At 35.7% G+C, this 15714-nt stretch overlaps 2 protein-coding genes and 1 non-coding gene across 19 annotated transcripts in view; 1 reads left to right on the top strand and 2 right to left on the bottom strand.

Moving 5' to 3' along the window:
* The window catches only part of Tenm4 (teneurin transmembrane protein 4), a 2854999-nt gene that overhangs the window by 601675 nt on the left and 2237610 nt on the right, over positions 1 to 15714 (top strand). The gene's annotated exons all lie outside the window — the stretch shown is intronic.
* On the bottom strand, positions 8962 to 9371 carry LOC147828078 (large ribosomal subunit protein uL16-like). Its single transcript, XM_087211408.1, has one exon. It carries the CDS (start codon positions 9352 to 9354, stop codon positions 8962 to 8964), a length of 393 nt encoding a protein of 130 aa, XP_087067534.1. The 5' UTR covers positions 9355 to 9371.
* LOC147828077 (small nucleolar RNA SNORA70) lies at positions 9416 to 9550 on the bottom strand. Its single transcript, XR_015451519.1, has one exon. It is a non-coding gene; the product is annotated as a small nucleolar RNA SNORA70 (small nucleolar RNA).

Below are 15714 nucleotides of genomic sequence, written 5' to 3'. Positions count from 1 at the left end.
GGGTAATTTTTAGGTATAGGTTACTTTATAATGCACCCCATTACCAAGTCTCTCTGCAAAAAAAAAAAAAAAGAATGTGAACACTCACATTTTTTATAACATTTGAGAAAAGATCAGGTCAATTCCTAAAGATAATCTTAAATTTGGTGTTAGAATACAATTTGAATATGGCGTGGCATGGTGACTATCTCTCATGGTTTTGATATATTTGCATAAAGTAAATATACATATATTTTTCTTCTAATTAAAATTTATTTCAAAGTGAAGTGAATTACACAGTGTTTTGGCCAAATTTGAAATGTAAATAAAGGCAACCTGGTGGAGAAGAAAGAAAAGGCCCTCTGAGTGTTATATATTTAAATTTAGTTTGAATGCCCAACATGTTCAGGCTCAATCCACATGTGAAGATGTGATTTATGAGAATTTTATTAATACTACCTAAGCCCAAGTTTCTTCTTTGAACTAATAAAAAAAAATACACATCTCATATTTTTATTGTGCTTTAAAAGGACCATTTAACTTTCACAGAAAAAATGAAGTGTGTTTCTCATGGAGCAACAAACAACTTCTATTATTAGTTCTTGGTACTCTCCTCTTCCCTTCCTCTGAACTACAGCTCTCCTTCATAAAAATATTCCTCCACTTATATACACCTCTACCACTTTCTTTGTTTGGAAATTAGGAAGTTTTAGCAATTATTTTGTGCTAGATTGAAACATTTTAGTCCACCATAAACATATTTTGGAAGCAAGAGGTAATTATCCAGGCTGCCCTTTGGGCTAGTGAAGCTAAAAGGCTAACACTGAAACACCATATGGGCTGTGCATGGTGGGGACTATTGGAACCAAGCATTTAAATCCATTTCTTCCTGAGAACAATTAGATGAAACCATCCGATTCTTCCAAGAGCTTTGAACATGATCACCTGTTGGACCTAGATTCTGGGTAAATTGCTTTCATTTGAATATGATTTGGAATTTGTTCAACTAATCACAGTCTGTTAATTGCATTTTGGAGGAAGAAAGAAATTGAATGAAGCAACTGGTTCTTGTTAGATCCAAGCCAGCCAGGGATTCAGCATGTGGCTACAGCATTCTACCTTGTTAATCTCAATAAAAGGCAGATTTTGCAAGCTAAAATAATTAAATCATCCTTTGTAAAACATAGTAAGTTCTGAATGAGAACATGTTACGCTATATTGTATCAGAATATATATATATATGTATATATTGCACTTACATTAACCACTTTACTTATTAAAAATTCAGTTTGCAGTAATTAAATATATCCTGATTATCCAAGGCCAATTATTTATGGTAGGTTTTTTTATTTCTTCATAGAGTATATTGACTCAAAGCAGCTTTAGGCTCACAGAGAAATTCAGCAGGAAGTATAGAGATTTCCCATACATTCCCTCCCTCCACATGGCATGGTAGTTTTTCACACTGGCAGAAGTGGGGATTTTTATATAATTATAACACCTTGTTCCATCATATTGCTAAATTTTTTTTGCTACTGTAGGACTGTAAAAAGAGCATGATATACTAATTATATCAAGCAGAATTTAAATACTGATGTTGCCAAATTTCTAGTTGAGTGATCTGAGTGAAAATATAGCACATCCCTAAGCTTTCATCTGAAATGACCAGTTTTTAAAATTTATCACTGAATGAAAATAGAAAACTCCCATTTGTCACATTTATCATAGTGTTTATCTTTCATGGAGGAGAATCAGTGCAGTTTTACTAAATAGAAACAATAATAGTATAAAGATATACTTATATCACATTATTATTTGGAGGAATCACATCCAATCCCAAGTCTGAGTTCCATCTTCCCTCTCTCCAATCAATATTGGTTAATCCAGTGTCTACCTTTCTTGACTTTTTCTAAGTGGTGATTTTGTTCAGTACCCTTCATTTGTATAAAAGGTGCAATCATTACCTTCAAGTAGAGTACAGCATACTTTAGACAATGTGGATAGTATACAGTGATATCCATAGACTATTTGTACAGAATTATTTGTATTTCTTGTGTTTATTCTCATAATTGTAAGACTAGATGACTGTAGGAAACTCTTAAGATTCAATATCGAGAAGACAGGAGAGATTATCTGGAATTCAAAAATTAAAAGACAATTATTAAAAGACATTTTTTTCTCACCTTAGATTTTTAACAAATGCTCCAAGCTAAACACTGCAGGTGATAAGTACCCACATATTCCAAAGAGAAGAGCTGAATTTATCACCACAGCTTAGGATGATTGGTGATAAAATCCTATATATTCTGAGAAGTGTTTGATATATTACCTCCAGTACTACTGAGAGATAACCAAAATCATTCCAGGAATTGTAGGTAATGCATTCATCACTCATCTGCAAACTGAATACAAAAAGAAAAAGAGAAGCTGATCTACTGAATGAATTTAATAAGCTCAGAAGGCGTTTTAATGTTTTTCCCAGCCCTGGCATTATGAATTGAACTTCTCAATTCCTGAAAATAGGAACTGCTGAGAATCTGTGTGACATTCCACAGGTATCATCCAGCTGGAGTAGAAGAGAGAGCAGATTGAATGCACTACTGGGGGAAAGGTGAAGGTCGCCCTGATTGAGCCTCAAGAAGTTCAGCTCATTAATATAATCAAGAACACATACATACAAAACAGAACTCAAATCGCTGTTTTCACATAATATTATAGTATAATATAAGCATTTTTCTCAATAACAATTCCTTGTATTTTTTAATCAATTTCCCTCATGTGGTCCACTGAGATTTCTTTCTTTTATTATTTTGCTTAAAAATTAAGATATGCCTGAGTAACTCTATGTATAACAATTATTCAACATCTCTGCTTTTTGGGTTTTTCTTTTTCTTTTCTTTTCTTTCTTTCTTTTTTTTTTTTTTGCATGAATTAACAAGCCCAAGGATACAGCCATTTTTAAACACCTGGATACATATTGCTGACCTGATCTCTGTAAAGGTTACAGTAATTAGAGGTCTCATCAGGTTATACTAATCTGAGGTCCAGTCAGCACTATGAAGTAGTCATCACACCTGTGAAAGAACTATGTAATAGTTGCCTAAAAATAAATCTTATCTCGTCTCATTATATAATGAGGTTAACTTTTTAAAATTCTTTTCTTCTTAAATTTTTTTATTGGCACGTTATAGGTATACAATACATTTACATTCATCATTGGGATCTTGTACCTTTACATGATGTATTTTGGTTCTTGTTTTTGCCACATTCCCCTGCCCTCTCTTCAACCCCTCCACCCTTCCCTATTTACAAAGACTGTGTTTTCATTTTTTTCTTATATTTTTTCCATTCCCTTCATTCCTTTCCCTTACCCTTTTAAATTCCCCTACCCTTTTGGACCTTTTCTTTCTATTTCACATCATCAATCATTCATTTTAATCTTTATCTATACTTTCAGTTTCTCATACCAGAGAAACGATTCAGTATTTACACATGTGTTTTCAATTTATTTCACTTGAGTATGTCCTCAATTTGCATCCATTTAGCTATACATGTCTCTAATTTCTCATTCTTTATGGCTGAGTAGTACTCCATTTCATTAAAAAAAATATTTTCTTTATCCAGTCTAAAGATGATGAGCACTTGGGCTGTTTCCAATCTTTAGTTATTAGAAACTGTGCCACTATAAACATGGGTGTGCATATATTACTGTGGTATGATTCTTTTAATTCTTTGGGGAAGATACCCAGCAGGGGAATAGCTGGGTCAAATGGGACCTCTAGTCCTAGTTCTTTGAGATATCTCCCTACTTTTTTCCACAGTGGTTGCACCAGTATGCACTCCCACCAACAATGCAGAAGGGTTCCTATCTTTCCACAACCCCAGCAACATTTGTTATTGGTTGATTTCTTGATAGCAGCCACTCCTTCTAGAGTGAGGTGCAATCTCAGTGTTGTTTTCATCTGCATCTCTCGAATGACCAGTGATGTTGAACATTTTTTCATATGCTTATTTGCTGTTTTTATTTCTTTGAGAAATGTCTGTTCATTTCAGATGCCTATTTTTGAATTGGGTCTTTAAATTTGGGGGGTCTGATTTTTTAAAGTTCTTCATATATTCTAGATAGTAGTCCTTTGTCTGAGGTACAGCTGCTAAAATTTTTTTCCCACATTGTAGGTTGTCTGTTAGCTCTGTTGGTGGTTTCTCTTGCAGTGCAGAAGCTTTTTAATAAGATGAGATCACAGTTGTTGATTCTTTGTGCTAGTTCCCATGCTACTGCGGTTTTGTTCATAAAGTCTTTTCCTATGCCAATATCTTCAAGAGTTCTACCTAACTTATCTTCCAGCAAGTTTAGTGTCTGTGTTTAATATTTAGATCTTTAATCCACTTCGATCTTAGTTTAGTGCATGGTGATAGATATAGGTCTAGTTTTAGTCTTCGGCAGGTTGAAATCCAGTTTTTCCAACACCATTTATTAAATAGGTTATCTTTCCTCAAGTGAGGATGGTTGGCTCCTTTGTCAAAGATGAGATAGTTGAGTATGTCTAGAGTTGTTTCTGTATCTTCTAATCTATTCCACTGATCCTCAGGTCTGTTTCTTTGCCAGTACCGTGTTGTTTTTAATCACAGTAAGCCCAGGTTTCTATGGGAGGTTTTGATCCCACTGAATTACCCACCATGCTTTTCCAGTGTACCTTTAGTGGAGAGATTTTTCTTCACTTTTCCAGTAAGCTTCCATTTTTATTGAGGAGCCCGAGAGTCCCTCTCTCTGTTGTTCACTTCTGTTCTATTTGGGAGCCAATAATCATGGCCCTCATGGCCCCTTGGGGCCTCTGCAGTGCAGATTAAGATATTGCAAGGCTGGCCCAGGTGCAACAAGTTCTGGGGCGCTGGTGTCCACCTGTTGGAGGTTCTGGGCGGGGGCTCTGGCATCCCAGTGTCGAGGTTGACTCTCTTATACATTTATTTGTCTTCTGAGGATTTTTTTCTGGAAATTAACATTTTAGATTCTTTGAGCATTTTTTTTCCTTTCAGAACTTTCAGTTAATTTCTTAGAGCTCTGTGTATCTGTCTCTTGTATTTATAGCAACGCTTTTCTCCACTTTTCCACTTGCTTTTTAGTTACATTTGTTTTATTTTTCCCAATGAATTTGACATTTTAAAACATGAATTTAATACTACAACGGGCCAATGGGCAAGCTAATTCACATTTATTATTCAGTTTTATCCTCATGCATGGCCTCTTTGGTGAGTACTTTCAATATTAAAAAACCCAGAAGCTGTCACATTTAGTGATTTACACAATGAAGAGTCTGAAAAGTAGAAATTACCATCCAGTTCATATTAGGTAATGTTCAGTGACTTTTCCACAATACTATGAAGTAGTAGAAAGATTAAAATGCCTTACCCATTTTATATGAACTAATTTGTGTAATTTTCATAAATTTAGGTGGTGGTTTGTACTATTATATTCATTTCAAAGATTTAACAACTGCAGTGTAGAGAAGTTACTTTTCCCAAAGTAAAGTAGAAGCAGGATTTGAACCTGAGTAGTCTGACTGAAGAGACTATTTGGTAATGTCTATTCTATAGAAAACACATGAAAAACAGGTTCTGATGATCATAAAAGTGAGAATAATTCTTCAATTTACAATTATCCAACCTTAAGTAGGTTTACAAATTGTGGACATTTTATTAAATTTAGTTGTCTCTAACAATTCAAGCTCACAGTTAAAGAGAAAATGATCTCTATATAAAATTTGGTTTTACATTTATTATGAACAGTCCATACCTTAAATACTTTATTCAGATAAAAAATGTTTGCAAATAGCACTAAGTTGCTATACTTCTTTCACCATTAAGAAACAAAACAAGAGAATTACACAGGATTTTAAAATCACAATTTCACAAACTGAAAAGTTCAGTTGATAAAAGTAATTTATTTATTTTGAAACAGAAATGAATAAAATGTATTATCTAAAAATATATTGGCAATTCATTCCTTGTCATACATGTCATTTATATCAGAATAAATGTGTTTGTCATCAATTGAACAAAAGTCAAACTTTGAAAATATTATTATCTAAGAAACATATTATAATGAGCTTTATTCAAGGTGGCATTATGATCTTTTCAGCCACTTTTGTGTTGCTTAACTTTTAGTGCAAAATGCAGAAGATCATTGCATATTTGTTAAAATAATTTTGGAAGGACTTGTTATCCAAGGAAGATAAGTATTGTGAATTATATGTTATTTGAGATTTCATCAGACAATATGGACATTTGCAGCCTAAAATATAATGAGCCGGATACATGTTTTTAACCTCTTTATTTTTCAATCTTATTCTTACACTGTTCTCTAATTTTCCAAAATATTTATGAAAACTGAATTTTTTTCTTATTTTCCTTCTTTTTACTTAGTACCTGTCAATTCCTAGGCTTCAATTTTAATGTTCAAATCTCTTTTCAAAATTTAATTGAAAAGAGAACTAAAGCTTATAATAGCTTTCAATACTAGCATTTTTTAAAAAAATTAAGTAACTAAAAATAAACTCCCTTATTTGATACCCAACAGCCATAAACAAGATGAAACCTGTAAGGAACAAGAAAAGGGGACATTATTAGAACTCCTGCAGTGAGTCCTAGTCTCCTGTGAGCCAGGACAGCACAAGATGTATTAATTAATGAAGACAGAAACAAAACTTATAGAAGAAGCTAAGCTTTGGGCCTGAACAATGCTGCTCTGGGGAGCAAAGACAAAAGATCCTGAGCTTGCCACACTTTTGTTTGGTACATCAGGAGTAATAGATGACCCAGAGGTCAATGATAATTAATTCCCAAACAATGAGGAATTTATTCAAATGAAGATTTTGTTCCTCCCCAGGATGTCTTCAGCTGGTGTAATCCTGCCTTGGAGCATCACAGCATCACCAGACCATTGAGGTTTTAGCTGTGACCTGAGGTGAAAATGGAGTTAGGTCTCAACATCCCATAGCTGGCCTGTAGGCAGCAAAACTAGGCCAATCATAATTTAATTGTGAAATGATTTTCCCCAAAAAGTATGTAGAGTTGCTTCCAACAGAAACCAAAAAAGAAAGAAAGAAAAAAGGAAGGAAGGAAGGAAGGAAGGAAGGAAGGAAGGAAGGAAGGAAAGAAAGAAAGAAAGAAAAAGAAAGAAAGAAAGGGCCTTAACTAAAATACAAAAAAAAAAATAGAAGAAGAAGAAGAGGCTAAATGTTCTAGACACTGTGTTCAATGACATATTTAATTGCACAGAAAGCCATAAATAATGAAAAATTCTTCTGGAATGATTAGAATGATGATTGTCTGTGTCTTGAAAAAAATATTCCTAGTGTTTTTGTATATACAGTATGTCTTTGTTTATTATCCAGTTTCTTTTGCTATCATTAAATTAAGGTAATAATGATATAATGACTTTAAAGGAATAGGATGTCTTGGTAATTGGGGCTCTGTGAATTTCTTTAGCTCCTCTTTTTTTGTCAGTATTGAGCAGTATAAGTCACATAACTTCTGGTCTTGGGAAAAAAAGGTGTCTTATTTGGGTAAATCAATATCATTCTGTTGTCGTCATGTTATGGAGCAAGGTGACTCCAAGTAGAATGGTTGGAGGGAATACTGAGCACACAAGGAGCCAGGCAATGGGGCATGAAATCACCTTCACAGCCAGAGCATTCCAAGGGATGAGAATGAAAGGATAGTATTTTAAAAAATGTTATCATTTACTAAATATAAAGACCTGATCCAATTCTTACTTTTGTACATAAAGATATATTAGAAACAGAAATATAAAGCTCAGAAAAGTTAAATGAACTTGCCAATGCATGTTAAATAATTCCAAACATCCCTTTAATCATAAATGTTCTCATTTATTTGTCAATTATAGTAATTGAGCACTCACCAACTACAAATATTATTCTAGACCAGTAGTTGTAAAAGTTTTGTGTTCTAAAGGGCAATATGGTAAATATTTTAGCTTGTGGGCCATGTGATCTTTGTGATATTGATTCAACTTTGCTAAAGCAGCCATAGGTGATACGAACAGGCATGGCAGTATTATGGTAAAACTTTATTTATAATAACAACCAAATCCAGTTCCAGAAATTGAAGACAATGTAGTACTAAAATAAACTGCTTGCTTTCATGAGCTTGTACTCCACTGTGTGGTGACAGAGAACAAACATGTAATATAAGAGGTGATTATAAAACATTAAATGAAATAAATCAGAATAAGAGAGTGCAAAATATTCTCCTTTCATAATATCAAACATAATCCATTTGTGTTCAGCATTCCTTAGAAGTGTATTCTTGAATGTTCTCTACTGATGTGCATAAATAAAAAATTCTTTTAAATAAAATGTCCATTAGTAACTCTGATATAACCCCAAACATCAAAATAGCATAGTGATGGAACAATTTGTTGATCTATACAACAGGTATAATTTTTTTCTTCTCTTTTTGAGATAGGATCTCCCTTTGTCATCCAACCTGGCTTTGAACTTACTATGGTGTCCCAGGCTTCACTCATACTTGTAATTCTCCTACCTCAGTCTCCATCATACCCAACTGTATTTTCTTTTTAGCTCACTTTAATATACAGAGGCTTCTTTTCTGAAGCACTTTCATCTCTTGTGTTCTAATGGCCTTATATCTGGCTTCCTCTCCTTCCAAAATAATCCTTCTCAAAATCTTCTTTTCAGATTTCTTTCTCTTCTCATCCCCTAAGGGTATTCTTTAATACTCACACAGCCTATATTTTCTCCTTCAGGGACCTCACTGATTCCCAAGGCTTAACTGACATCTTTTTAGTCCATGTCGAAAATCCCCATCTCTGCCACAAATTTAATCCCAAATTATGAGCTTGTAGTCTTGGCTTCTAAAGAAACTTTACTATCCTTTGGGATGCAGTTGCCTAAAACTCAATAGTACCTAAACAAATCCATCATCCACCCTAACCTGAATATTTTATTTTCCTTTCTTTCTTTTTTTTGAGGGGGCAGAGATAAGATTTATTGATGAACTTGTTAGAGGGGAGGGGCAGCACAGTGGAAGCCTTCTGGAGTGCAAGGCCCACCACTTGTCCAGCGGGCCTCCATTCGGGGTGTATTTCACCCCACAGCCATCAGGGATGAGGCGCTTCTCAGCCACCATGTCTTCAAATTCATCTGCATTGAACTTGATGAAGCCCCACTTCTTGGAGATGTGAATCTTCTGGCGGCCAGGGAACTTGAACTTGGCCCTGCCTAAGGCCTCGATCACATGTTCCTTGTTCTGCAGCTTGGTGAGGATGGACATGGTGACCTGTCCAATGTGAACCCTTGCCACTGTGCCCTGGGGCTTCCCGAAGGCGCCTCGCATGCCTGTCTGGAGCCTGGATTAGGAATGGCAGGAGGTCAGACAATGAACATCCACCTGGAATCAGTGTCTCCAAGGTCCCTTGGAGCAGCCCATACAAGCAACAGGCCACTTACACTACCAAGGAGATTGCTGTTCTCAGCCACTGCACACTGGGCACCTACCAGCAGAGGAACCCAGTCAGCTTAATTTGTTTTCCTTTCGAAATTCTTCTCCAAGTTAGGCATGCTGAGCATTGTCCGCTAATTTATAAAGAGAGTTAGAAGTTAACAATGTGCAAGATTAGTGCTGAAAAGTGTTCCATGTTCAACCTTATGTTGTAGAAAAACAGTCTAAGCCCTTGGCAGAATAAGTACTTGGCAAAAGTAGATTCCCATACTAGTCCTACTATGTACTAAGCGATGTTCTACAATTATGTAAACTTTCTGAAACTTCATTCCTACCTTCAAAGTGAATACGGATGTGAGATGATACATAGCACTGTAATTCTGCTAGCAAGTACAAGTCCCAGAAGAAGTACTGCAACCCTCTCATTTTTCTTCCTTTCTCTTTTTAATTGGTTTAACATGTCTCATTTGTGTTTATAATAAGGCATAAAAATGTAGGTGGAAATATATACACAGAAATACAGAGTTACATATTCTAGACCCTAGTTTAGCAACACAAGTTTGCGTGAGCACGTATGCATGTTTGTGTGTGTGCATGTGTGTGCGTGGAGAGGGGGAGTGTGTGCATAAATAAATGAGTACAGCATGATAAAAATTATCTGCATTTAGTTTAAATTCAAACTAGTCTCTATTCCAAGTTTCCTGAGTAGTGCAATTAATTTGGGCAGTAAAAGCAGACGTTCATCAATTGGTAACACTATGAAATGAACGAAGGCCCCGGATTATTTTCTTCACAAAGCACTACACAGCTGCTCATCAAAATCTGATACATTAAGGATCATTAAATGAATATCTCATATTATACATGTTTTGAACTTACTTATAGATAATAGTCACTGAATCTTTTGTGATCTTAGGTAATTTAAATTCTCTAATCGTCATGAAAATAATTGCACTTACGACAGATAACTAATATAAGACATTAACATTTTACAAGTCATTTCCTAGAATATTTAATGGTACACAATAAGCCTATAGTTATCATTACTCTTAACATTATTTTTAAATAGCAAAATTCACTTCTATTGTTTTCAACTCAAGATGGAATTTCCCTGTAGTTATATTTCTTCATTTATGTATTGAATTGATGTAGTGTTTCTGGGTTGCTCCCATAGGATAAAACTTACGTTCTCTTCTACCTCACAATGAAGTAGTTGCATGCCTCCCTTCCCACAGAAGGAGGGATGGGAACTTGGAAGTACAAGGAGGAAACTGTCTGCTGCCTGTAAGGATGGGAACACCTAAGCTGGTTGTTATTACTGTATTCTAACTAAATCTTCCTTTTACCCATTGTAGTGTAAATAAAATAACAATGAAAACGGTACCATGGGAGAGGAAAATATATACCTCTCTAATTCTCCTCTTCATTGTCTCAGCCAGCCTCTCATTTATCTGGCTGGGAAGGACAACTATCCTGGTATCTAATCTCCCTAGCTTACATTGCTTATTTATTATTTTAATTGGCAGTGAATCCTGGGACAAGGCATATCTGCAGCAATCAGGCATTACTGCATACAGCACTCAGAAGGCATAGGATATGGTGCCAAATTGTGAGCTAGTTTCATTAATGACAATAAAAGCTACTCCTGCAACCTCTTATATCTAAATATTTCCCCCAGATGTTTTGCAATCGCTGTGTTAACAGACCTCTGCTCAAACATTGTGGGCAAACAAACTAGTTATAAGGATGGTAGAGAAGCACCTTAGGGAAAAGCCTAAAATGTCTTTATTTTCAGTTTCACTGACCAATGGGATCTCCCAAAGAAAAATCTGAAATTCTCCAGCTGTTACTGCTGTATTAGAATCCATTACTGTGTCCTGAACATAAGAAAGAGCTGAAAGGCCTGGATAAATCTGGAGGAATTTTAAAAGGAGAAACAAAAATGGACATCCCAGAGCAAGGAAGTATTATTTAAATCAAAAGCAAATTGTGAATCCATTTCCCTAGTGTAGGGCAACATGGGAAACTGTTTTTCTGTTTCATTCTTTGAACCAGATGTAAAGTAATTCACTGTGTCCTTGCATGTGAAGGAGGGCCTGGGAAGACAGCATAAACCTCCCAGAAAAGGCCTTCAACACTACATTCATGCTTCTCAAACTAGAGCCTCCCTACTTTTGAAACCAAAGGCAAACACCTGAAGGTATGCAGAAGTTAGAATAAATAAATATATAAATGCTATACATAAATGAGGAAGGAGAGTTTATAACATTTATCAATGCATGTGTTAATTATAATACATATTGCCATATATTGTTAAATCACTTACAATACATTTGTACTCACCTTAAATCATGGAGGCAGAATTTTTTCTATAGATGAAGAAAATGAGGACTGAAACAGTTTCACTAACTTTCCCCTTATGACTCAGCAAGTAAATAGGGAATTTTGATTATATCTATAGCTGCCTGATTACCGAGCTTGAATCCTTACCTCTTTTGCAGAATCAATTTTACTCAAAACTAAGCAATTTAAAACATAATCTATTTAAACAAATTGAATGTATCTTGTAGATGCCTAATGACCATGATTTTTGTTGAAGGACTTTTTGCTTTCAGGAACTTTTAACAATCCTCTGGTTCAGAGATGTGTTGCTTTGTTTTGCATTTTCAACTTAGGGTGTCTGTTCACTGTCCCTACCAGAAGATTATTTCCACAGATATTTCTTGGGGAACTTTTGAAAAAACACCATGGTAAAGAATAGGTAAACCAGAGTCTAGATCCTTAGAATATAGGTGTATGAAGAACATAAGCATTCTGTGGGTTATCTGGTGTTGTGATGGCATTTAATCAGGACTGAATACTACTACTCTCCCAGTTAGCCTTGCTGAAATAAACTCCTAGAAAAGCTAGGCATATAGGGAAGAGTAACCAAATTGAAAAAAATAAGGTCGTACCAGGTATCTTATTAAGCTACCAATGACTTTATATAAAATTCTGGGAAATCTGGGTTAGAACGTGTAGATTATGCCTAAAATCTGACCCAGGCTTCTTTCCTCCAAAACAAGTGGCTAAGTGTTATCATCTTTGACTTAACATGTGGCTCAGAAATCCAGTGGAATGAAGAGCATTCTTATGTGCACATAGCAGGGAAGAGAAGCTTATCAACTGTACCAACAAGTATAGAAAATGAGACAGAAGGAAAGGGATAGCCACACCTGTCCTCACCTGTGCTAGGATGCATACATAGTCAATTTACTAGAGACTCCTGTAGGTCAAATTAAAAACTTCTCCTTCTCTTGGGAAGTGAAAAATTTAGGCAGCATACAGACTAAGGGCAATCCTTTCTACCTGATCTATTTCCCCCACATATTTTAGACCCTTAACCTAACGCAGTTTAGAAAAACTCCTGCAATCAATCACCCGGGGATAGAGATGTTTTCTTCTCATGCAGATACTATTGGAGTTTTAGGGAAACCTACCTCTATTCCCATGTCACTGCATACAATGTCTTTTAACATGCTGCATCTTTCTTTGACTAGTGAGCTGAAGAGTTTAACTGAAGACCTCAGAAGTCTCTTAAAAGAGTCGGAACAATAATTAACTTCAATGCCATGCAGTGAAAATCATAATTTTATGCCCCTAATTATGAATCTACTTAAAGTCTCTTACCATATTCTATACTAGTTTACATTGGCAGCCCAAATATTACATGAGTAAATCTTCTACTATGAACTCCTATTCTGAATTACCCATTTTCTCCTTTAACACACCCTCCCCCAAAAATATGATACAAAATTAACCCTTTCTTGTATCCATGAGGTATCCAGTAGGAGCCCCCCAATCTTTCTTTGATAATTATTCTTTCTTCTAGAAGCAAGCTGGATCATATATTCAGCAGCTGAGTCATGAGTCATTATCCTCTAAAACAGGTCTATCTTTGAATGCCTCCAATGTTAAATGATCAAACTTCCCAGTTTCTCACCTGTTTATTTGTCCATAGTTCAGTGAGTCATCATTCATGTAAGCAGAGAGCAGCACAAGTCCCAACCAACAAAAGTCAATATTATGTTTTTAATTACTGAACTGTTAGAGATTCCCAAGCAAAGGTGATATTTTCTCTTATTTTTATATAAATAAATATTTATCCAGCAGAATCAAACTAGAGAATGTGGCAAAAATATTTAGTTTTAGTTTTATTTGACCAAGATGTCAATGAATACAAGCAAGTTTTAAAAATCCACAATGTCATGTGATCTTCAAACAGATAAGTTAATGACTTGTACCTCTCTCACATAATCCAAGATCCCCTCTTTCTCTTGTAGTATTTTTTTTATTAAATTCTTTTATTGGTACATTGTAGGTATACAACACAATTACATTTCTCATTGGGAATTGTACCTTTACATAATGCATCTTGGTTCTTATCTTTTCCCCATTCCTAGCCCTCCCTTCACCCCCTCCACCCTTCCCTATTTACAAAGACTTTCTTTCCATTTTCTCCATTTCTCAGCATTTTTCCTTTCCCTTCTTTCCTTTCCCTTGCCCCTCCCACTACCCCTACCCCTTTGGACCTTTTCTTCCTATTTTACATTATCGATTATTCATTCTAATCAATGGTACATTTTAGGTATACTATATAATGACATTCATCATTGGAAATTTGCACCTTTACATAATCTCTCTTGGTTCTTATTTTTCACCCTTGCCCAGCCCTCCCTTCAACCCTCGATTCCTTCCTATTTACAAAGATTTTGTTCCTATTTTTCCATTTTCTCATATTAATCCCATTCCCTTTATCCTTTCCCCTAGCCCTCCCACTTCCTTCCCCTTTGCCCCTTTTCTTCCTATTTCACATTACCTATTATACATTTAGTCCTTACTTACACTTTCAGTTTCTCACAGGAGAGAAACTATTCAGTATTTATACATGTGTGTCCTATTTATTTCACTTAAGAGTATCACCTCAATGTGCATCCACTTAGCTATAAATGTCTCTAATTTCTCATTTTTTATGGCTGAGTAGTACTCCATTTTATAAAAAAAACCCCACATTTTCTTTATCCGGTCTCCAGTTGATGGGCATTTGGGCTGTTTCCAAGTTTTAGCTATCACAAACTGTGCTGCTATGAACATGGGTGCACATATATCACTGTGGTATGATTCTTTTAATTCTTTGGGGAAGATCCCCAGCAGTGGAATAGCAGGGTCAAATGGGACTTCCAGTCCTAATTCTTTGAGGTATCTCCATACTGATTTCCACAGTGCTTGCACCAGTCTACACTCCCACCAACAGTGGAGCAGGGTTCCTCTTTCCCCACAGCACCGCCAGCATTGGTTATTGGTTGATTTCATGATAGCAGCCATTCTTTCTGGAGTGAAGTGGAATCTCAGTGTTGTTTTCATTTCCATCTCTCGAATGACCAGTGATGTTGAACATTTTTTCATGTATTTATTTGCTATTTCTACTTCTTTGTGTGAGAAATGTCTGTTCATTTCAGATGCCCATTTTCAGATTGGGTCTTTAAATTTGGGAGGTCCGATCTTTTTAAGTTCTTTATAGATTTGAGATAGTAGACCTTTGTCTGAGGAAGAGCAGGTGAAGATTTTTTCCCACATTGTGGGTTGTCTCTTCACACTGCTGGTGGTTTCTCTTGCTATGCAGAAGCCTTTTAATGAGAAGAGATCCCACTTGTTGATTGTTTGTGCTAGTTCACAGGCAACTGAGGTTTTGTTCATAAAATCTTTTCCTACACCGATGTCTTCAAGGGTTCTACCTAACCTCTGTTCCAACTGGTTCAGAGTTTCTAATTCAATATTTAGATCTTTAATCCATTGTGATTTTAGTTTAGTGCATGGTGAGAGATATAGGTCTAGTTTTAATCTTTGGCAAGTTGAAACCCAATTTTTTCAGTACCATTTATTAAAGAGGCTATCTTTCCTCCAGCGAGGGTGTTTGGCTCCTTTATCGAAGATGAGATGGCTGAGTGTATCTGGCATTGTTTCTGCATCTTCTAATGTGTTCCTCTGGTCCTCAGGTCTGTTTCTTTGACAGTACCATGCTGTTTTTAATCACAGTAGGTTTGTAGTAGAGTTGCAGGTTGGGGATTGTGATACCCCCTGCCATGTCTCTGTTACCTAGAATTGCTTTTGCTATTCTGGGTCTCTTCTTGTTCCAAATGAATTTTTGGATTGTTTTCTCAAGGTCCATGAAGTATGCTGCTGGGATCTCAATTGGAACTGCATTAAATCTATATA

Source organism: Heterocephalus glaber, unplaced genomic scaffold (assembly GCF_053883595.1).
Source record: "Heterocephalus glaber isolate CG9 unplaced genomic scaffold, H.glaber_assembly_v1.0 deba00001428, whole genome shotgun sequence".
Classification (NCBI taxonomy): Eukaryota; Metazoa; Chordata; class Mammalia; order Rodentia; family Bathyergidae; genus Heterocephalus; species Heterocephalus glaber.
This window is presented reverse-complemented; position numbering and strand designations above follow the sequence as displayed.

Coding starts and splice junctions, on each gene's coding strand:
- LOC147828078 (XM_087211408.1), bottom strand. CDS start 9,354: ATGCGAGGCGCCTTCGGGAAGCCCCAGGGCACAGTGGCAAGGGTTCAC.